The 23,186-nt window shown below is 39.0% G+C and overlaps 1 protein-coding gene across 2 annotated transcripts in view; it reads left to right on the top strand.

Annotated features, from left to right (window-relative positions):
* The window catches only part of NEDD1 (NEDD1 gamma-tubulin ring complex targeting factor), a 53,612-nt gene extending 45,643 nt beyond the window's left edge, over positions 1–7,969 (top strand). Inside the window, exons 14-15 of one of the 2 annotated variants that reach the window (XM_070370316.1) lie at positions 4,884–4,950; positions 5,398–7,969. In XM_070370316.1, the coding sequence (XP_070226417.1) occupies positions 4,884–4,950; positions 5,398–5,502 (172 nt within the window). In that variant the 3' untranslated portion in view covers positions 5,503–7,969. The remainder of the gene's footprint in view (positions 1–4,883; positions 4,951–5,397) is intronic. The other variant, XM_005905543.3, reaches the window with a different exon arrangement.
* Positions 7,970–23,186: the final 15,217 nt, after the last annotated feature.

Genomic DNA, 23,186 nt, shown 5'->3' with positions numbered 1-23,186 from the left:
GGCCAAAGTACTGGAATTTCAGCTTTAGCATCATTCCTTCCAAAGAACACCCAGGGCTGATCTCCTTTAGAATGGACTGGTTGGATCTCCTTGCAGTCCAAGGGACTCTCAGGAGTCTTCTCCAACACCACAGTTCAAAAGCATCAGTTCTTCGGCGCTCAGCTTTCTTCACAGTCCAACTCTCACATCCATACATGACCACAGGAAAAACCATACCTTGACTAGACGGACCTTTGTTGGCAAAGTAATGTCTCTGCTTTTGAATACGCTATCTAGGTTGGTCATAACTTTCCTTCCAAGGAGTAAGCATCTTTTAATTTCATGGCTGCAGTCACCATCTGCAGTGATTTTGGAGCCCAGAAAAATAAAGTCTGACACTGTTTCCACTGTTTCCCCATCTATTTCCCATGAAGTGATGGGAGCAGATGCCATGATCTTTGTTTTCTGAATGTTGAGCTTTAAGCCAACTTTTTCACTCTCCTCTTTCAGTTTCATCAAGAGGCTTTTTAGTTCCTCTTCACTTTCTGCCATAAGGGTGGTGTCATCAGAATACCTGAGGTTATTGATATTTCTCCCGGCAATCTTGATTCCAGCTTGTGCTTCTTCCAGCCCAGCGTTTCTCATAATGTACTCTGCATATAAGTTAGGTGACAATATACAGCCTTGACGTACTCCTTTTCCTATTTGGAATCAGTCTGTTGTTCCATGTCCAGTTCTAACTGTTGCTTCCTGTCCTGCATATAGGTTTCTCAAGAGGCAGGTCAGGTGGTCTGTTATTCCCATCTCTTTCAGACTTTTCCACAGTCTGTTGTGATCCACACAGTCAAAGGCTTTGGCATAGTCAATAAAGCAGAAGTAGATGTTTTTCTGGAACTCTCTTGCTTTTTCGATGATCCAGCAGATGTTGGCAATTTTATCTCTAGTTCCTGTGCCTTTTCTAAAACCAGCTTGAACATCAGGAAGTTCACGGTTCACGTATTGCTGAAGCCTGGCTTGGAGAATTTTGAGCATTACTTTACTAACAAGTGAGATGAGTGCAATTGTGCAGTAGTTTGAGCATTCTTTGGCATTGCCTTTCTTTGGGATTGGAATGAAAACTGACCTTTTCCAGTGTGTGGCCACTGTGGAGTTTTCCAAATTTGCTGGCATATTGAGTGCAGCACTTTCACAGCATCATCTTTCAGGATTTGAAATAGCTCAACTGGAATGCCATCACCTCCACTAGCTTTGTTTGTAGAGATGCTTTCTAAGGCCCGCTTCACTTCACCTTCCAGGATGTCTGGCTCTAGATGAGTGATCATACCATTGTGATTATCTTGGTCATGAAGATCTTTATTGTACAATTCTTCTGTGTATTCTTGCCACATCTTCTTAATATCTTCTGCTTCTGTTAGGTTCATACCATTTCTGTCCTTTATCAAGCCCATCTTTGTATGAAATGTTCCCTTGGTATCTCTAATTTTCTTGAAGAGATCTCTAGTCTTTCCCATTCTGTTGTTTTCCTCTATTTCTTCGCATTGACTGCTGAGGAAGGCTTTTATCTCTTCTTGGTATTCTTTGGAACTCTGCATTCAGATGCTTATATCTTTCCTTATCTCCTTTGCTTTTCGCTTTTCTCCTTTTCACAGCTATTTGTAAGGGCTCCCCAGACAGCCATTTTGCTTTTTTGCATTTCTTTTCCATGGGGATGGTCTTGATCCCTGTCTCCTGTACAATGTCACGAACCTCATTCCATAATTCATCAGGCACTCTGTCTATCAGATCTAGTCCCTTAAATCTATCTCTCACTTCCACTGTATAATCATAAAGGATTTGATTTAGGTCATACCTGAATGGTCTAGTGGTTTTTCCTACTTTCTTCAATTTAAGTCTGAATATGGCAATAAGGAGTTCATGATCGGAGGCACAGTCATCTCCCGGTCTTGTTTTTGCTATGTAGAGCTTCTCCATCTTTGGCTGCAAAGAATATAATCAATCTGATTTCAGTGTTGACCATCTGGTGATGTCCATGTGTAGAGTCTTCTCTTGTGTTGTTGGAAGACGGTGTTTGCTGTGACCAGTGCATTTTCTTGGCAAAACTCTATTAGTCTTTGCCCTGCTTCATTGCTTATTCCAAGGCCAAACTTGCCTGTTACTCCAGGTGTTTCTTGACTTCCTACTTTTGCATTCCAGTCCCCTGTAATGAAAAGGACATCTTTTTTGGGTGTTAGTTCCAAAAGGTCTTGTAGGTCTTCATAGCACCGTTCAACTTCAGCTTCTTCAGTGTTACTGGTTGGGGCATAGACTTGGATTACCGTGATATTGAATGGATTGTCTTGGAAACAAACAGAGATCATTCTGTCGTTTTTGAGATTGCATCCAAGTACTGCATTTCGGACTCTTTTGTTGACCATGATGGCTACTCCATTATTTAACTCAAAAATGTATTAGAAAGCACTAACAAATACATGGGAAGATACTGTGAAGCTATCAGTTCTTTTAAATTGGTCTACAAGGTTGAATACAATTCCAATCAAATACCAGCTGGGTTTTTTGGAATAAGATGATAATTCAAAATGTATATGAAACATGGAAGATCTGGAAATAACCAAGGCACCAGAGAAGAATAAGGTTGAAGGGGACTAGTTTGTCAGATAGATAAGCTATAATTAAAACAGTGTAGCATTAGCACAGAGTGGACAGATTTTTCAAAGCAATCAAATGTATCCCGAAGAAGCATATATGTATCCCATATATACATATATGTGGAAATGTGATATATCACAGAGGAAATGTATAGATCCCTGTTCCATTTATTTAAAAAATCAGTTCCATACAGAGTAAAAGTTTAAATAGAAATGGAAAAAGTTTAGGCATTGTAGAAGAATTTATATATGATTTCGGGTTTAGAAAGTTACTTAAATATAAGAGGGTACACTACCTATAAAAATAGATTGGTAAATTTACATTAATATTAGGTTAGTAAATTTGAGAATGTCAGTAGGAAGTGTTCATCCAGGACACCATTAATAAAATGAAAAGACAAAAGGTATCTGCTGCTAAGTCACTTCAATCGTGTCCGACTCTGTGTGACCCCAAGACTGCAGCCCACCAGGCTCCCCCATCCCTGGGATTCTCCAGGCAAGAACACTGGAGTGGGTTGCTATTTCCTTCTCCAGTGCATGAAAGTGAAAAGTGAAAGTGAAGTCGCTCAGCCGTGTCCGACTCTTAGCGACCCCATGGACTGCAGCCTTCCAGGCTCCTCCATCCATGGGATTTTCCAGGCAAGAGTACTGGAGTGGGGTGCCGTTGCCTTCTCTGAAGGATATCTGCAGTACTCATATAACCAATAGAGAATCAGATTATATAAAGAACTGTTATGAATAATTTCTTTTAAAAAGACATTGAATAGAACAATAGTTTAAAGACACAGACAAGCATTTCACTGAAGAATAGTATGAACATAAGGAAAGTTGCTCAACCCTGAAAATTAACCAGAGAACTGAAAATGCAATTGGTTACCATTTCACACCCAGTATATGGAAACACATTTGTAAAAAGTCTGGCAACACCAAGTCTTGGTGTGGATGTAGAGCTAGAGGAACTCTTTATTCTGATGATGAGCATGTCCATTAATACTACCACTTCGTAAAATAATTTCTATTATTTTGTAAGTTTGAACACTGTACCTTTCGATCATACCTGTGACTCAGCACATCTTGGATATATTATCTACAGAAATTGGCACATGTGGGTTGGAAGACATATACATTATTGTTTATAGCAACATTTTAATAATAAACACTTAAAAACAGTTCAATTTGACAGAAGAATATACACTAGTACAGATCAATGAATTATAGATAAATAGAATATGACCTTGAAAGCATGATACTGGATTATTTTTAACTGTACACTAAAGGCTACATAGGATATGGTACCCTTTTTATAATGCTCAAAAGTAAGCATAACAAAAATACATTGACTACAGATTCTATGTTATGTAAAAATATATAAATACATATATATATATATTTTTAAAAAACATATCTTTGCTCAAACAAATTTGAGAGAGTAGTGACTTCTTTCTTGGACTTCTCTCAAGAGTTAAGTGAGGAGCACCACAGGAAGCTTCTGTGATTTTCTTTATGTTCTAGCCCATAATTTCTGTGGCAGGTGACACACAGATATTCCTTTTATTATTTCATAACTTTTATGCCTTCTCTTTCTTTTTGGCCATGCCACATGGCTTGTGGGATCTTAGTTCCCCAACCAGGGATTGAACCCTAGCCATGGACATGAAAGCCCAGAGTCCTGACCACTGGGTCACCTTGGAATTCCCACTCATGGTTTTGCAGGCATGACTTAATTGCGTTTTATTGAATAAACCTCTGTTATAAATAGGCTCTTTGCTTTCTGCTGGAAGTTTTTTTTTTTTTTTAATAGCTTAAACATTGGTAATAGTTAAACATTGTAACCTAGAGCATTGTCTGTATTTCCTTGTAATATAAACCTGTGTCTTTCCTTAATGATGATTTCTGTATTAAGGAATGTAGTGTAATGAGAGTTCCGGAGGTAGACAGCCGAGTTTATATCCTAGCTCGAACATATACTAGTTGTGTGACTTTGGTTGAGTTACAACTTCTCTGTGACTCAGCTACATGGGTAAAATAGAGGTAGTAATTCTACCTAGTTGTTAAGATTAAATGAGTTCTTACATCTGAAGTACAAGACACAGAGCCTAGCACATAGTAAATAAATACTAGGTGCCCTGGCATTTTTACTGTTATTATAATAATTGTTAATAGTAATGTGAAATAATAAGAGTATAGTCATTTTCTTGAGTGATTCTAGAATTGGTAAAACTGTTCTAATTCTAATAAATATTGTATGTTCTCCCCTAGAGAAGCATGCCATAGGGACATTGTGAATTTACAAGTGGAGATGATTAAACAGTTTCATATGCAACTGGTATGTATTGACATGTTTTATTGTAAGTGAGCATAGCAGTGGATCTAAAAAGTCCATGAAAGGGTGACGTATTCTTACTTAGTTATATCTAATTGCTAAGAAATAAAAGAGTGTTTTAGAAATTTAGTAAATAAAATAGATTTTAACTAGTCACCCTTCTTTATAACCTATGATAGTTAAGGCTACTTTTTCACAGCTATTTTTTTTTTTTTTTGGCAGTAAGTAAGCAAAAACCTTTCCAAATGTGGAAATGTAAGCTTTCCAAATATGTAAATTTTACCAGTGCTCTTTCATTTATATTAGCAAAGTAGTAAGGGTGGTTAAATTGAAAAAAAAAATTACTCAGTTAATTGAACATGAGAAAAATGATAGCTGAAAATGCGTAAAGCAGTGTCAAATAAATGTAAAATGCCAGTAATTAAAAAAATTTTTTTTCCCCTTTTCTAGAATGAAATGCACTCTTTGTTGGAAAGATACTCAGTGAATGAAGGTTTAGTGGCAGAAATTGAAAGACTACGAGAAGAAAACAAAAGACTGCGGGCACACTTTTGAAATTTCAGTGAATACTTTGATGTTTTGTAATTTGGGAAGGTTCTGACACACAGAACTACATGAAATCAGTATTGTTTTCATAACCTCTGGGAGAAAAAAAATTTTTTTCAGTAAAAGGGTGATGGGATTTTATACCAATCACTATTTCATCTTTTCTGTCAAATATATTTATATTTTTATATTAAAAACTGTACACTATGTCATCTGCCTGAGAGGAAAGCCAGCAGAATCTTTATTTTATGAAAGCTTTAGCTATACACTAAGTGCCCTTTTTCATGAAAAAATTGTGCAAAAAAATAGGTTATGTATGTTTTTTAATCATCCTTTCTAAACATAATATTTTTGGTTGACAGTTGCCTTCCAAATTTTTTTGGATGTTTAATGATTAAAGAGTTTGATATACCTTCTATTTTTATGGAGAACATAAGTTTAATTGGTGTTTTGTGTTTCTAAGCAATTGACTAATAAAACACAAAGTTGGTTAGTAATTATTTTGTTAACTTGGTGAAGTCAAGTATAACTATTATTTATTACTTGTACATTTGATAAGAAAATTTTCAGATTTTGAATTGCACAGATCACATTATATCTATTGCATTACTTTTCTATACTTCTAACTGGTCTCTACTCTGGTTGATATTTTTTGTAGTTAACTTTACCTATGAAAACTTTTAAGGGTTTATAAGACTCAACCAGAACTGCATATCTGGTGATTATCTCATTAATTAACAGCATAAAATTTATACTATAATGTTTCAGTCAATATAATTCCACTTAATAATTAGTGAAAATTTCATATTATCCTAAGTATTACAGTATTAGTCCATTTTTTTCTTCTCCTAAATGAGGTGTGGTTTATTTTGTTCTGTGGTTTATATCATTAACTTTCTTTAATTCTTTTTTGTGCTGTGTGTAATATTTTTATATTATTGACCCACTATAAAATAAATAAAAATTAAAAAAAAACAACAGTAAGGTTAATTGTCAAAAGAATATACACCTCTTTGACAATATGTGAATATTGCATGGTGTGATCTACATTTTTAGTGGTATAAGATTAAGAGGGCAGCTGGCTTATTTACCTCTTGTAGTCTCTTGTCCCAAAGATTTAAACTATACCTTGTATATAGCACTCCTGCTCAATTTTAACTTTTGAGATGAAAGTATTTACTAAAATAAAAAAGAAGTCTAGCTGGATTACTAACTTTTTCCTTCCAGGTGATGAAAGATTTTAAGGATATATTACAGTTCAGTTCAGTTCAGTTCAGTCTCTCAGTTGTGTCCGACTCTTTGTGACCCCATGAATAGCAGCATGCCAGGCCTCCCTATCCATCACCAACTCCCGGAGTTCACTCAGACTCACGTCTATCTAATCGGTGATGCCATCCAGCCGTCTCATCCTCTGTCGTCCCCTTCTCCTGCCCCCAATCCCTCCCAGCATCAGAGTCTTTTCCAGTGAGTCAACTCTTCGTATGAGGTGGCCAAAGTACTGGGGTTTCAGCTTTAGCATCATTCCTTCCAAAGAACACCCAGGGCTGATCTCCTTCAGAATGGACTGGTTGGATCTCCTTGCAGTCCAAGGGACTCTCAAGAGTCTTCTCCAACACCACAGTTCAAAAGCATCAATCCTTTGTCGCTCAGCTTTCTTCACAGTCCAACTCTCACATCCATACATGACCACTGGAAAAACCATAGCCTTGACTAGACGGACCTTTGTTGGCAAAGTAATGTCTCTGCTTTTGAATATGCTGTTTAGGTTGGTCATAACTTTCCTTCCAAGGAGTAAGCTTCTTTTAATTTCATGGCTGCAGTCACCATCTGTAGTGATTTTGGAGCCCAGAAAAATAAAGTCTGACACTGTTTCCACTGTTCCTTCCCATGAAGTGATGGGACCAGATGCCATGATCTTTGTTTTCTGAATGTTGAGCTTTAAGCCAATTTTTCACTCTCCTCTTTCAGTTTCATCAAGAGGCTTTTTAGTTCCTCTTCACTTTCTGCCATAAGGGTGGTGTCATCTGCATATCTGAGGTTATTGATATTTCTCCTGGCAATCTTGATTCCAGCTTGTGCTGCTTCCAGCCCAGCATTTCTCATGATGTACTCTGCATATAAGTTAAATAAGCAGGGTGACAATATACAGCCTTGACGTACTCCTTTTCCTATTTGGAACCAGTCTGTTGTTCCATGTCCAGTTCTAACTATTGCTTCCTGACCTGCATACAGGTTTCTCAAGAGGCAGGTCAGGTGGTCTGGTATTCCCATCTCTTTCAGAATTTTCCACAGTTTATTGTGATCCCCACAGTCAAAGGCTTTGGCATAGTCAATAAAGCAGAAATAGGTGTTTTTCTGGAACTCTCTTGCTTTTTCCATGATCCAGCGGATGTTGGCAATTTGATCTCTGGTTCCTCTTCCTTTTCTAAAACCAGCTTGAACATCAGGAAGTTCACGGTTCACATATTGTTGAAGCCTGGCTTGGAGAATTTTGAGCATTACTTTACTAGCGTGTGAGATGAGTGCAGTTGTGTGGTAGTTTGAGCATTCTTTGGCATTGCCTTTCTTTAGGATTGGAATGAAAACTGACCTTTTCCAGTCCTGTGGCCACTGCTGAGTTTTCCAAATTTGCTGGCATATTGAGTGCAGCACTTTCACAGCATCATCTTTCAGGATTTGAAATAGCTCCACTGGAATTCCATCACCTCCACTAGCTTTGTTCATAGTGATGCTTTCTAAGGCCCACTTGACTTCACATTCCAGGATGTCTGGCTGTAGGTGAGTGATCATACCATCATGGTTATCTTGGTCATGAAGATATTTTTTGTACAGTTCTGTGTATTCTTGCCACCTCTTCTAAATATCTTCTGCTTCTGTTAGGTCCATACCATTTCTGTCCTTTATCAAGCCCATCTTTGTATGAAATGTTCCCTTGGTATTTCTAATTTTCTTGAAGAGATCTCTAGTCTTTCCCATTCTGTTGTTTTCCTCTATTTCTGTGTGGGCACAGGAGGGCCTAGAGGAACTACTCCACGTTCAAGGTCAGGAGGGACAGCAGTGAGGAGATACCCCTCATCCTAGGTAAGGAGCAGTGGGTGTGCTTTGCTGGAGCAGCTGTGAAGAGATACCCCACGTCCAAGGTAAGAGAAACCCAAGTAAGATGGAAGGTGTTGCAAGAGGGCATAGAGGGCATACACACTGAAACCATAATCACAGAAAACTAGTCAATCTAATCACACTAGGACCACAGCCTTGTCTAATCAATGAATCTAAGCCATGTCCTGTGGGCCCACCCAAGACAGGTGGGTCATGGTGGAGAGGTCTGACAGAATGTGGTCCACTGGAGAAGGGAATGGCAAACCAGTCAGTATTCTTGCCTTGAGAACCCCATGAAGAGTATGAAAAGGATGTATTTAGTAAGTGTAAAATACTAATAATTACTTCAAGAAATAAATTACTTTGTCTTAGTGGAATACATTTGTATTAAAGCATAAGGGAGCTTCCCAGGTGGCACCAGTGGTAAAGAACCCCACTCCCAGTACAGGAAACATGAGATCCAGGTTCAATCCATGAGGCAGGAAGATCCCCTGGAGGAGGGCATGGCAACGCACTGCAGTATTCTTGCCTGGAGAATCCCATGGACAGAGGAGCCTGGCAGATGGCAATCCATAGGGTTGCAGAGAGTTGGAGACACTGAAGTGACTTAGCACACAAAGCATAAAGGGATGCTAATCTTTTTTTCCTGACAGGTAATGAAAGCATTGTGGCTTGTCACAAATTTTGTCATATCATTATCAAACAGATTTAGAAGACATAAAAGTGTGTTTTGCATTATCTGTTAATATTTTCCTATTGCCTTTTTCTATAAATGCACATAATGTATATTAAAAGAAGTTAGATAAATAAAATAATTTTGGTAACCTTATGCATACAGATGAAACAGTTTTTGTCATGGAATTTAAAAGCTAAGTAAGTAAAAAAAGTTAAATTTTAAATGGTAAAAATGGGAAATCAAAAATTGAATTTTAGCCTATAGCCAAAATAGAATAATAGGAGATTAGATTTACACAATGCAACTAAATTTTAAAAAGACACAAAATACTTGAAATGGTTTTCAAATACTGAATTTTTAAAAATAAACTTGGAATTATTTACCTAGAGAAAATATCTTTAAAAATGAAAATTAAAACTTCTTCAGACCTAGAAAGGTTGAAAGAATTTATCACAAGCTAACTTTTGCCCTACAGGAAACATTGAAAGTACCAGATAGAAATCTGCTTCTATGCAAAGGAATGAAGAACAACAAAAATGGTAAATATGTGAACAAATATAAGACCTTTCCCCCCCTTATTTTAAATTATCTTTAAAGGGTAGCAGACTATTTAAAACAAAAATAATAACAATGAATTATGTGGTAACATATGTAAAATGAAATGTCTGACAAGCGTATCTGTCTTCAAGGGTGGGAGGAGGGAAATGAAAGCACACCACTCTAAGGTTCCTTAACTGTGGGGCAGAGTACTACCAAAAAGTAGGATGCTATGAGCTGAGAATGTGCCCTGTAAACCCCAGAGCAACCACAAACGCAGAACAGTTCTAGTTAGTAAATCAACAAAGATGATGAAATGTAGCCATCAAAAAACCCAAAAAAGCAAAGAACAAGGGGCAAAGAATAAATGGGACAATAGAAAATAAACAGTAAAATGGTAGATTTAAGCAGCAATATCAATAATTACATTAAGTATAAATTATCAACTACCCTTATGAAATTGAATTTTTTTATCCAGCTGTATACGAAATAGATGAAATCCACTTTAAATATGAAGATACAAATAGTTTAAATACAAAAAGTTGAAGTAAAAAATTAGTACATGAACTGAATGGAAATGAAAGCAAATTATCATATTTTGTGGGAATCAGCTAAAGCAGTACTTACAGGGAAGTTTATATCATTAAATATCTGTATTAGAAAAAGAAAGGGCTCAATAGCTTCAGCTTCCACCTTAAGTTAGAGAAACAGCAAGTAAAACCCCCAAAGAAGCAAATGAAAAAAGATTAGAGAATACAAAGCAAAAGTCAGTTGAGGAAATCAGTGAAAGTAAAAGCTAGTGCTTTAAGGTCAAACCTTTAGCTAACCAGCTGAGAAACAAACAAACAACCATAGATTACCAGTATCAGGAATGAAAGAAGTGACATCACTACAGAGATGTGCTGCTGCTGCTGCTGCTAAGTTGCTTCAGTCATTCATGTCCGACTCTGTGCGACCCCATAGACGGCAGCCCACCAGGCTCCACTGTCCCTGGGATTCTCCAGGCAAGAACACTGGAGTGGGTTGCCATTTCCTTCTCCAATGCGTGAAAGGGAAGTTGCTCAGTCGTGTCCGACTCTTAGTGACCCCATAGATATACAGCCCACCCAGCTCCTCTGTCCATGGGACTTTCCAGGCAAGAGTGGGGTGCCATTGCCTTCTCTGACAGAGATGTGCTACTTAGGTATAAATTTGATAAAAGTTATGTATGACCTGTACTCTGAATTCTACAAAACAGTACTTAGAGAAGGTAAACCTAAGTAAATGATATGCCAGGTTCATAGACTGAAAGGCTCAACATTGTTAAATATCAGTTTTTCCCATATTGATTTTCCAATTCAATGTAATAATAAAAATTTGAGCAGAAACTATTTTTCTCTTCAGCTATGCCTAATTTAGCATTAACCTAATCTGGTAAGTATTTAATATCATCTATTTTATTTTTCATCCTAGAATTTCCATTTTGTTATTTTTTATAGTTTCTAATTCTCAGTGAAATCTCCTAATTAAGTATATTGATTTTAGTTTTTTTTAATTTAAATGAATTTTTTTGGTAAACTATACTGAAACAAAACTAGAAAAAAGGTGTGAAGTATATAACATATATGTATGTTTATCACTTAAAATGAATTTATCTTGAGAAAACAGGAACATTAAACAAATCAATTAGTTTAAATCACCACATTAAGGATCATCTCAATAGATACAGAAAGGTATCTGATAAAAGTTACTACTGATTCATGGTAATCTTGTAAACTGAATAGAAGAAATTTTCTTTATGCTAAGAAAATATATCAGAAACCAACTGCAAATGTTTTGTTTTCTTTTTTAACTGAGATATAGTTAATTTTCAATAGTATGTGTTTCAGGTGTGCAACATAGTGATTCATAATTTTCAAAGATTATGCTTCATTTATAGTTATAAAATATTAGTTATATTCCCTGTGCTATACAGTATTTCCTTGTAGCTTGTTTATTTTGTATATCAGTTCAGTTCAGATCAGTCAGTCGTGTTCAACTCTTTGTGACCCCATGGACTACAGCATGCCAGGCTTCCCTGTCCGTCACCAACTCCCAAAACTTGCTCACACTCTTGTCCATCAAGTCAGTGATGCCATCCAACCATCTCATCCTCTCTTGTCCCCTTCTCCTGTCTTCAGTCTTTCCCAGCATCAGGGTCTTTTCCAATGAGTCAGTTCTATGCATCAGGTGGCCAAAGTATTGGAGTTTCAGCTTCAGCATCAGTCCTTCCAATGAATATTCAGGACTGATTTCCTTTAGGATTGACTGATTTGATCTTGCAGTCCAAGGGATTTTCAAAAAGTCTTCTCCAACATCACAGTTCAAAAGCATCAATTCTTCGGTGCTCAGCTTTCTTTGTAGTCCAGGTCTCATATCCATACATGACTACTGGAAAAACCATAGCTTTAACTAGACGGACCTTTGTTGGCAAAGTAATGTCTCTGCTTTTTTTTTTTTTTTTTTATAGATAGAATTCTTTTTATTTTTTTTTCTTTTCTTTTTTTAAATTTTATTTTAGTTTTAAACTTTACAATATTGTATTGGTTTTGCCAAATATCGAAATGAATCCGCCACAGGTATACATGTGTTCCCCATCCTGAACCCTCCTCCCTCTTCCCTCCCCATACCATCCCTCTGGGTCGTCCCAGTGCACCAGCCCCAAGCATCCAGTATCGTGCATCGAACCTGGACTGGCGACTCGTTCCATATATGATATTATACGTATTTCAATGCCATTCTCCCAAATCATCCCACCCTCTCCCTCTCCCACAGAGTCCAAAAGACTGTTCTATACATCAGTGTCTCTTTTGCTGTCTTGTACACAGGGTTATTGTTACCATCTTTTTAAATTCCATATATATGCGTTAGTATACTGTATTGGTGTTTTTCTTTCTGGCTTACTTCACTCTGTATAATAGGCTCCAGTTTCATCCACCTCATTAGAACTGATTCAAATGTATTCTTTTTAATGGCTGAGTAATACTCCATTGTGTATATGTACCACAGTTTTCTTATCCATTCATCTGTTGATGGACATCTAGGTTGCTTCCATGTCCTGGCTATTATAAACAGTGCTGTCTCTGCTTTTTAATATACTGTCTAGATTGGTTGTAACTTTTCTTCCAAGGAGTACAGATCTTTTAATTTCATGGCTGCAGTCACCATCTGCAGTGATTTTGGAGCCCCCCAAAATAAAGTCAGCCACTGTTTCCATTATTTCCCCATCTATTTGCCATGAAGTGATGGGACTGGATGCCATGATCTTAGTTTTTTGAATGTTGAGTTTTAAGCCAGCTTTTACATGCTCCTCTTTGACTTTCATCAAGAGCCTCTTTAGTTCTTCGCTTTCTCCCATAGGGTGGTGTCATCTGCTTATCTGAGGTTATTGATATTTCTCCCGGGAATCTTGATTCCAGCTTGTGCTTCATCCAGCCCAGCATTTCGCATGATGTATTCTGCATGTAAGTTAAATAAGCCGGGTGAGAATATACAGCCTTGATGTACTCCTTTCCCAACTTGGAACCAGTCTGTTGTTCCATGTCCAGTTGTAACTGTTGCTTCTTGACCTGCATAAAGATTTCTCAGGAGGCAGATCAGGTGGTCTGGTATTCTCATCTCTTGAAGAATTTTCCACAGTTTTTTGTGATCTACACAGCTATGCTATTTTATACATAGCAGTTTGTAACTCTTAATCCCCTGTGTCTATCTTACTCCTCCCTTAGTTATTTGCAAGTCTCGGTCTGATAACTAATATCTGGATATCCTGTGCTTTTGTTTCTGTTTTACATTATTTCAGTTTTTGATCACATTGTGCCATCTGTTCTTGAATGTTTCTTTATTGAGTGGTTGATTTCATAAAAAATTGTAGGAATTCTTTGAGTCTCAGTGCTATTATCGTCTCTCTGAGAAGTTTTACCTCCACTGTAGCAAGCAGCCAATTAGGGGAATGAACATGCCCATGGCACTTTAATGCAATCAGGGATTGAGGTGCTTCCTAGTTGAGTTTAAGTTTCTGGTTTATTCTCATGTTAAAGGTTTAATCCTTCAGAGTTGCAAACAAACTCTTGGAGTTCAACAGGACTGTCCTACTTGGCAAGAAAAGAACTCTACTTTTTCTCTCTCCAACTCTTCTTTCCAAGTTCTGTTTTTCACCTTATATCAGTAAGGTTTAGATGTATTAGTTTGCAGTGGAAGTTAAAAAAATGCCAGACAAGTTAATACTGTAGATAATCACTGTATATTTCTAGTAAAGAATTATTTTATGTGTTTTATGTATCAAGTTCCACATACTTAGCTGGAGCCCATAAATCCTACAGAAACAAAAAGATAAAGAGGTAGTCTGTCCAGACTTAGATTATTTGTGGGAAAATCAAGGATGTAGCTATGGAAACTATAGTTAGAAGTGCTGAAAGGAAAAAAAAAATGTTTGTAGACCAATAATTCTTAAAATGTGGTTTAGTGAGCCCTGAGAATTTCCAAGATCCTTTTGGGGCCCTGTGAGGTTAAAATTATTTTTGTAATGCTACTTAAGACATTGTCTTTTTCATTCTTATTTTCTCATGAGCATAAAGTGAAGTTTTCCAGTGTGGTTACATCACTGTCTTGACACCTAATCAAAGGGGTTCTTGTTTATGCTTGTACTTTCTAGAATTTTCAAAAGTAGCTGTTTGGAATCTTCAATAATTTTTAATAGTACAAAAGATAGCTGATACTAAGAAAATTTAGGACCTGTGTTATGCCTTTTCAAGTGGTATAAAAGACATTTAAGAAGCTTAAAGGCATGGTCTCACATGAGTCTGATATGCATTTATTAGTAATTAAGTAGAGAGAAAGCATATCTGGAAAATAATTGTGGGTGGAAAATAATTGTGGATATGACTTTTGGTTCACTGAGTGCTGCTGCTGCTGCTGCTAAGTCACATCAGATCAGATCAGATCAGATCAGTCGCTCAGTCATGTCCGACTCTTTGTGACCCCATGAATCACAGCAAGCCAGGCCTCCCTGTCCGTCACCAACTCCCGGAGTTCACTGAGACTCACGTCCATCAAGTCAGTGATGCCATCCAGCGATCTCATCCTCTGTCATCCCTGTCTCCTCTTGCCCCCAATCCCTCCCAGCATCAGAGTCTTTTCCAGTGAGTCAACTCTTGACCAAAGTACTGGAGTTTCAGCTTTAGCATCATTCCTTCCAAAGAAATCCCAGGGCTGATCTCCTTCAGAATGGACTGGTTGGATCTCCTTGCAGTCCAAGGGACTCTCAAGAGTCTTCTCCGACACCACACTTCAAAAGCATCAATTCTTCGGCACTCAGCCTTCTTCACAGTCCAACTCTCACATCCATACATGACCACTAGAAAAACCATAGCCTTGACTAGAACCTTTGTTGGCAAAGTAATGTCTCTGCTTTTGAATATGCTATCTAGGTTGGTCATAACTTTCCTACCAAGGAGTAAGAGTCTTTTAATTTCATGGCTGCAGTCACCATCTGTAGTGATTTTGGAGCCCAGAAAAATAAAGTCTGACACTGTTTCCACTGTTTCCCCATCTATTTCCCATGAAGTGATGGGACCGGATGCTATGATCTTCGTTTTCTGAATGTTGAGCTTTAAGCCAACTTTTTCACTCTCCACTTTGACTTTCATCAAGAGGCTTTTGAGTTCCTCTTCACTTTGTGCCAGAAGGGTGGTGTCATCTGCATATCTGAGGTTATTGATATTTCTCCTGGCAATCTTGATTCCAGCTTGTGTTTCTCCCAGTCCAGCATTTCTCATGATGTACTCTGCATATAAGTTAAATAAGCAGGGTGACAATATGCAGCCTTGACAAACTCCTTTTACATTTGGAACCAGTCTGTTGTTTCATGTCCAGTTCTAACTGTTGCTTCCTGACCTGCATACAGATTTCTCAAGAGGCAGATCAGGTGGTCTGGTATTCCCATCTCTTTGAGAATTTTCCACAGTTTGTTGTGATCCACACAGTCAAAGGCTTTGGATAGTCAATAAAGCAGAAGTCGTATCCAACTCTGTGTGACCCCGTAGATGGCAGCCCACCAGGCTCCCCCGTCCCTGGGATTCTCCAGGCAAGAACACTGGAGTGGGTTGCCATTTCCTTCTCCAATGCATGAAAGTGAAAAGTGAAAGTGAAGTCGCTCTGTCGTGTGCCTGACTCTTAGCGACCCATGGACTGCAGCCTTCCAGGCTCCTCCCTCCATGGGATTTTCCAGGCAATAGTACTGGAGTGGGGTGCCATTGCCTTCTCCGGGTTCACTGAGTAGACTATCAAATGTATAAACATTTACAAAGTGTTTTAAGTGGTAGATTCAGCAAAAGCACTGCTGCCACCTAGGACTAAAAAGTGAGACTTTTCAAAAATATAAAAAATTATCTAACCCCTCAACTTTGTAATGCAGGAGGTAGGCTGAGAAAGTCACTCAAGTTGCCAAAATGACCTGCCTTCCGAAGCCCTTTTCAGAAATGACTGAAGTGAAGAAAAAAGAAGGACATCTTGAAGAGCAGTCAGAAATGTGGGGAACAGTGGATTTGGGAGGCACCCCTAGGGGGCAGAACGCAGGTCTAATTAAGAAACATTTCCCATCCATAAAGCAACTTTGGCCCACTTGGATTTCAGAATTGCTGTGGGTCAGTGACTGCTGGGAGTCTCTCATTCTAAAATACTAGTGTTTATTGCAGTTATCCTGTACAAAAAAGATCTTCACGACCCAGATAATCATGATGGTGTGATCACTGGCCTAGAGCCAGACATCCTGGAATGTGAAGTCAAGTGGGCCTTAGAAAGCATCACTACGAACAAAGCTAGTGGAGGTGATGGAATTCCAGTTGAGCTATTTCAAATCCTGAAAGATGATGCTGTGAAAGTGCTGCACTCAATATGCCAGCAAATTTGGAAAACTCAGCAGTGGCCACAGGACTGGAAAAGGTCAGTTTTCATTCCAATCCCAAAGAAAGGCAATGCCAAAGAATGCTCAAACTACCACACAATTGTACTCATCTCACACGCTAGTAAAGTAATGCTCAAAATTCTCCAAGCCAGGCTTCAACAATATGTGAACCGTGAACTTCCTGATGTTCAAGCTGGTTTTAGAAAAGGCAGAGGAACCAGAGATCAAATTGCCAACATCCGCTGGATCATGGAAAAAGCAAGAGAGTTCCAGAAAAACACCTATTTCTGCTTTATTGACTATGCCAAAGCCTTTGACTGTGGGGATCACAATAAACTGTGGAAAATTCTGAAAGAGATGGGAATACCAGACCACCTGATCTGCCTCTTGGGAAATTTGTATGCAAGTCAGGAAGCAACAGTTAGAACTGGACATGGAACAACAGACTGGTTCCAAATAGGAAAAGGAGTTCATCAAGGCTGTATATTGTCACCCTGTTTGTTTAATTTATATGCAGAGTACATCATGAGAAACGCTGGACTGGAAGAAACACAAGCTGGAATCAAGATTGCCGGGAGAAATATCAATAACCTCAGATATGCAGATGACACCACCCTTATGGCAGAAAGTGAAGAGGAACTCAAAAGCCTCTTGATGAAAGTGGAGAGTGAAAAAGTTGGCTTAAAGCTCAACATTCAGAAAACGAAGATCATGGCATCCGGACCCACCACTTCATGGGAAATAGATGGGGAAACAGTGGAAACAGTGTCAGACTTTATTTTTCTGGGCTCCAAAATCACTACAGATGGTGACTGCAGCCATGAAATTAAAAGACGCTTACTCCTTGGAAGGAAAGTTATGACCAACCTAGATAGCATATTCAAAAGCAGAGACATTACTTTGCCAACAAAGGTTCTAGTCAAGGCTATGGTTTTTTTAGTGGTCATGTATGGATGTGAGAGTTGGACTGTGAAGAAGGCTGAGTGCCGAAGAACTGATGCTTTTGAAGTGTGGTGTTGGAGAAGACTCTTGAGAGTCCCTTGGACTGCAAGGAGATCCAACCAGTCTATTCTGAAGGAGATCAGTCCTGGGTGTTCTTTGGAAGGAATGATGCTGAAGCTGAAACTCCAGTACTTTGGCCAACTCATGCGAAGAGTTGACTCACTGGAAAAGACTCTGATGCTGGGAGAGATTGGAGGCAGGAGGAGAAGGGGACGACAGAGCATGAGATGGCTGGATGGCATCACTGACTGGATGGACGTGAGTTTGAGTGAACTCCAGGAGATGGTGATGGACAGGGAGGCCTGGCTTGCTGCAATTCATGGGGTCGCAAAGAGTCGGACACGACTGAGCGACTGATCTGATCTGATCTGTCCTAGTTTCTCTGTTTGTAGGCTCTCTGTGTGTATATACACCTCAGGAGTAGCTCATTCTTCTGTTTATTGTTCTCTAAACAAAGAGCAATGCATTGTTTTTATTATGATGAAACATATCTGAATACAGTATCGACTGCATGCATGCTAAGTCACTTCATGTCCAGCTCTTTGCAACCCTATGGACCATAGCCCGCCAGACTCCTCTGTTCATGGGATTCTCCAGGCAAAAATGCTGGAGTGGGTTGCCATGTCCTCCTCCAGGGGATTCTCCTAACCCAGGAATTTGAACATCTCTTATGTCTCCTGCATTGGCAGGTGGGTTCTTTATCACTAGTGCCACCTGGGAAGAGCCTGCTGCTGCTGCTAAGTCACTTCAGTCGTGTCCGACTCTGTGCGACCCCATAGACGGCAGCCCACCAGGCTCCCCCATCCCTGGGATCCTCCAGGCAAGAACACTGGAGTGGATTGTCATTTCCCTCTCCAATGCATGAAAGTGAAAAGTGAAAGTGAAACCAGCCACTCAGTCGTGTCTGACTCTTAGTGACCCCAGGGACTGTAGCCTTCCAGGCTCCTCTGTCCATGAGATTTTCCAGGCAAGAGTACTGGAGTGGGGTGCCATTGCCTTCTCTGGGAAGAGCCCAGTGCAGATTAAAAATCTTAAACAGCCTGATGCTGTGATTGAATGTGACTTTTAGAGTCCTGGGGTTGGGGTGAGCATATATTTCATTTGGGAATAAAATGAATTACTGTGGCCTGGAGGCCAGAGTGTGGTGTGTTGCATTTTTGTCACCAGTCCTAAACTCCAAGCTGTATTCCTGCCCTTTGCCCTTTGACATTGCAGTTCTTTCTGCTAAAGAGGTGGAATATGTTTCCCCTCCTTGTGACTGGGTTTGGCCTTGTGGCTTGATTTGGCCAATAAAGCAGAAATGATGGTGTGCCAGTTCCAAACCCAGGCTTTCAGAGCTCTCACATATTTCCACTTGCTCTCTTGTACCCCTGACATGGCCTTAAAAAACAAAACTAAACAAAAAGCTACCCAGGCCAGCTGCTAGTCCCAAGAAAGATGAGATGCAGGGCTGTCTCAAACAAGCTGCTCAGCCAAACACAGCTTAATCCAGCCCAATAGACCCTTAGATCTCTGGGAACAAACGCCTATCATGGTATGCCATTGGGAGTTTCTTGGTTGTTTATTATGCAGCAATAGATAACTTAACATTTTGGCTCACCTTTATTCCAGCTGCTGTGATTTGGAGCTTCTTCATGCTTTGCTGAGATTTATTTCAGGAGCCTCTTAATTAGACTTTGGGTCTTCCTCTATTCTTATCTGTTGTATACACTTCTATTAGTGTTGTCCTCACCCAAAAGGCAAGTCTCATTGTCCACAGAAAAAGACCACATGTAATCTTTGGCATGGCATCCTGATCCTTCCTGCTGCTCTGCACACCCTGCCCCAGATATTTCAATCTCAGGCATCAGAAAGTACCATGCCATTTCATAGATCTAGGCAACTACTTCCTTCATTCTCTCTGCCTGAGAAACCCCTACAGATCCTTCAGGACACTTACCACATGTTGCCTCTTTTGTGACATTTTTCCATGACCTAAAGACAATCATGCTCTCTTCCATGAGTCTAAAAATTAATTTCCTGTCATTATAATTCTTAAAGGATTGGGATAGTCTGTCTCTAGGTTCCTCTCCTCATAGGCAGAGGCAGTTTTGGAAAACTTTCTGTAGATGCAATACCTGGTGTGATGCTTAAACTTCATAGAGGTTCAATATCATTTCATCTAATTTTATCCATTGTTGAATAATTGGAAAACATGTAGGAATTGTTATAAATTATTTCTGTATGGTGTTTATGATATTTGCAATAAACTGGAAATTTGGTTCATAACTCTTCCTTCTTTGCACATGTCAAATAATAGTATTTATAGTAGGAGGATACATTTATGAACATAGAAAAATGACAATAATGGTTGAAGATAGTTGACATGCCCTTGATGTGTAGATACTGTGGGTCCCTTTTAAGTGAAATCTGACAACCAGCTCACTTAAAATTAAAATGTCAAAAATCAATTATGCTTCATTTTGCATTCAGACAAATTGAACTTCTCAAAATTTGGTTTGAAGCACATCTTATGTCAAAAGACACCTACTCTATTATTTGAATACTAGTGATATGAGAGAACATTTTATTTCTCATTTTTTAAGATGATCATACACACTAAATCTTTATCTGCCAAAAAAGGAACAAGAATATCTGGATATCTAAATATTGCTATCATTATTGAACTCTTGTTAAATAGCAAAGTCATTGACTTTAGCAAAGAACGCAGTTGCCTAAATTTAATAGGGAACTGCTGGGATGTGGCCTACACAAAGAAGGTTGTACAAGAGAAGACTGGAGAGGAAGGTGGTCTAGATCATGAAGGACTTTGTAAGACATGGCTAAGAGTTTAGACTTTATCCAATAAACAGATGTATGTTTGCCTATAGATGATGGAATGAGGGGAATGACTGCCCTGTTTCTGCTCTTCTTGTTAGAAAGTGTGCAGACTCAGGTGTGGTCACCAGCTTCAGCTTTGTGAGGTAAGTGTAACTGACATTCACTTTGTACTAGTTTGGCTTTGTAAGTTTGAACGTGGAATAGCACATCCTCTGAGTGTGGGTGTGAGGTGATCTGAGTGCGTATATATGATATCCCTTTTTGTACTGTCCATGGGGTTCTCCATGCAAGAATACTGGAGTGGGTTGCCATTTCCTTCTCCAGTGGACCATATTTTGTCAGAACTCTTCACTCTGACCTGTCCATCTGGGGTGGCCCTGCACAGCATGGCTCATAGCTTCATTGAGTTGCCCAAGCCTCTTTGGTGCAATGAAGCTGTGGTCTAAGAAGGGAGTCAGAGAATGCTGAAGAATTGATACTTTTGAATTGTGGTGCTGGAAAAGACTCTTGAGTCCTTTGGAAAGCAAGGGGATCAAACCGGTCAATCCTAAAGGAAATCAACCCTGAATATTCATTGGAAGGACTGTTGCTGAGGCTGAAACTCCAGTAGTGGGCCACCTGATGTGAAGAGCCCTCTCATTGGAAAAGACCCTGATGCTGGGAAAGATTGAAGGCAGGAGGAGAAGGGGATTGACAGAGGATGAGATGGTTGGATGGCATCACTGACTCAGTGGATGTGAGTTTGAGCAAATTCCAGGAGACCATGAAGGACGGGAGCCTGGCATGCTGTGGTCCATGGGGTTGCAAAGAATCAGACACAACTTGGTGACTGGGCAACAACGACAATTGAAGTTTGATTTGTTGGGGTTTCTCTCAGGATTAGTGGTAGATAATACTCTCAGGCATTATCCCCGTGTCTGGGCAACTCCCATGGGAGATTCCATTCTTGACTGTGCTTCAGGAGAGATGTTTCAACTGACAGGACTCACTTCTGCTCCCTCATCTTCATTTTTTTCATCATTCATTCAGTGAATTGTAGTCATGTCCTATGTGCTAAGCACTGGGAATCATACCGAAGAGCACACTCATTGAGCAGAAAAAAACAGATATATTAATAGAAACTGAATACTCACGTGCTAAGAGTGAGGAATGGGATATATACACAGGGCAGCAGAGAGGGGTATTAGCTGCAATCTGAGAGTAGTATCTGAGAAGGCTTCCTAGAGGAAATAGGAGGTAAAAGTCCTGAACTGAGGATTACAGATGGGTAAACACCTGGTGGAGAGGGAAGATGTACCTCTAAGACAGGAGGCTGGAAATAGGCATAGGACCTGCCAGGGCCAAGCAGGGGAAACAGGATGTGAATTGCAGTGATGGGCCCTGTCAGGTCATCAGGAGGCTTGGGAGTATACTGAGGTACTAGGATTCTCTTTGGAGGAGCCAGTCAAGTGTTTTTAAACATGAATGTGACACAACCAGCTTTAGAAAGATGATTCAGATCACAGTGAAGAGAATGGTTTTGAGTGAATTAGATTAAAGGCAGTGATGTTATTGTAGTGTTTGGGCTGCTATAACAAAATACCATAACGGGGTGGCTTAGAAATAACTGGGATGTATTTTCACAGTTCTGGAGGATGGAAAGTCCAAGATCAAGGACCAAATATGGTCCTGCTTTCTGGTGCATAGAAAGTACCTTCTCGCTGTGTCCTAACATGGGAGAAGACATGAAGGATCTCTCTGTGGCCTCTTTTATAAGAACACTAATCCTCTTTTATAAGAACACTAATCCTATCCAGGAGGGCTCTTCTCTCATGACTTATCACCTCCAAAAGCTTCTACTTCCTAACACCTTCACCTTGGGGATTAAGATTTCAATGTATGAATTTGGGGGGAGGCAAACATTCAGATCATAGCATTCATCATTTAGGAGACTGTTCAGTCTTTCAGGTAAGAAACACACCAGGCCTGAACCGTCAAAAGATTGGAAAACTATTTGGAGGATGAAATAAGCAGAGCTTGATCAAAAAGATAGTGGGTTTAAACTGGAATGCATCTAAAGGCTACCTGTTACACATTAAGCGGGCTATTGATTTGAGAAGGCTTTTTAAGGTTTAATAATTATCCTATAAGCCCTAATTTTCAAAGTGTTTTAAACATTAAAGCTACGAAGAGAAATTTCATAGTTTCTAACATCTGTCGAACATCCCCTCCTTTAATATCTATAGATGCGAGTTGCTGTGATTTGGTTTTGAATATGGACCCATCTTTTGTTTGAGAGATGGTCAGGAAGGATTACTCCTTTCATATAGTGTTGTATTTTCCCCCCTTGTATTTTACTTTAGTGTTTCAATTCTATTTTCATAGCAATATAAATTTATAATTATCTTTGCCAGATTTTTGAATAGGGGATGTTAGCTTCTTAACAAAATTAGGTTAAGTTAAATACATTTATCTAGTCTAGCATACCAGTTAGATTAAAAATAATGTTATAAAGTGATATTTTATACCATATATGTTGATTATGCTAGTTGTAAATTTATTTTATAAGCAAGATGAACAGTCTTTTTATGCCAATCTTTATAATTTGAAGCATAATATCTTTATTTTAAATTATTACAGTGGCTCTGAATCTCTTCTTTGCTT

The sequence above is a fragment of the Bos mutus genome, chromosome 5 (assembly GCF_027580195.1).
Source record: "Bos mutus isolate GX-2022 chromosome 5, NWIPB_WYAK_1.1, whole genome shotgun sequence".
Lineage (NCBI taxonomy): Eukaryota > Metazoa > Chordata > Mammalia > Artiodactyla > Bovidae > Bos > Bos mutus.
Note: the sequence above shows the minus strand (reverse complement) of the source record. Positions and strands in the feature narration are given on the sequence as shown.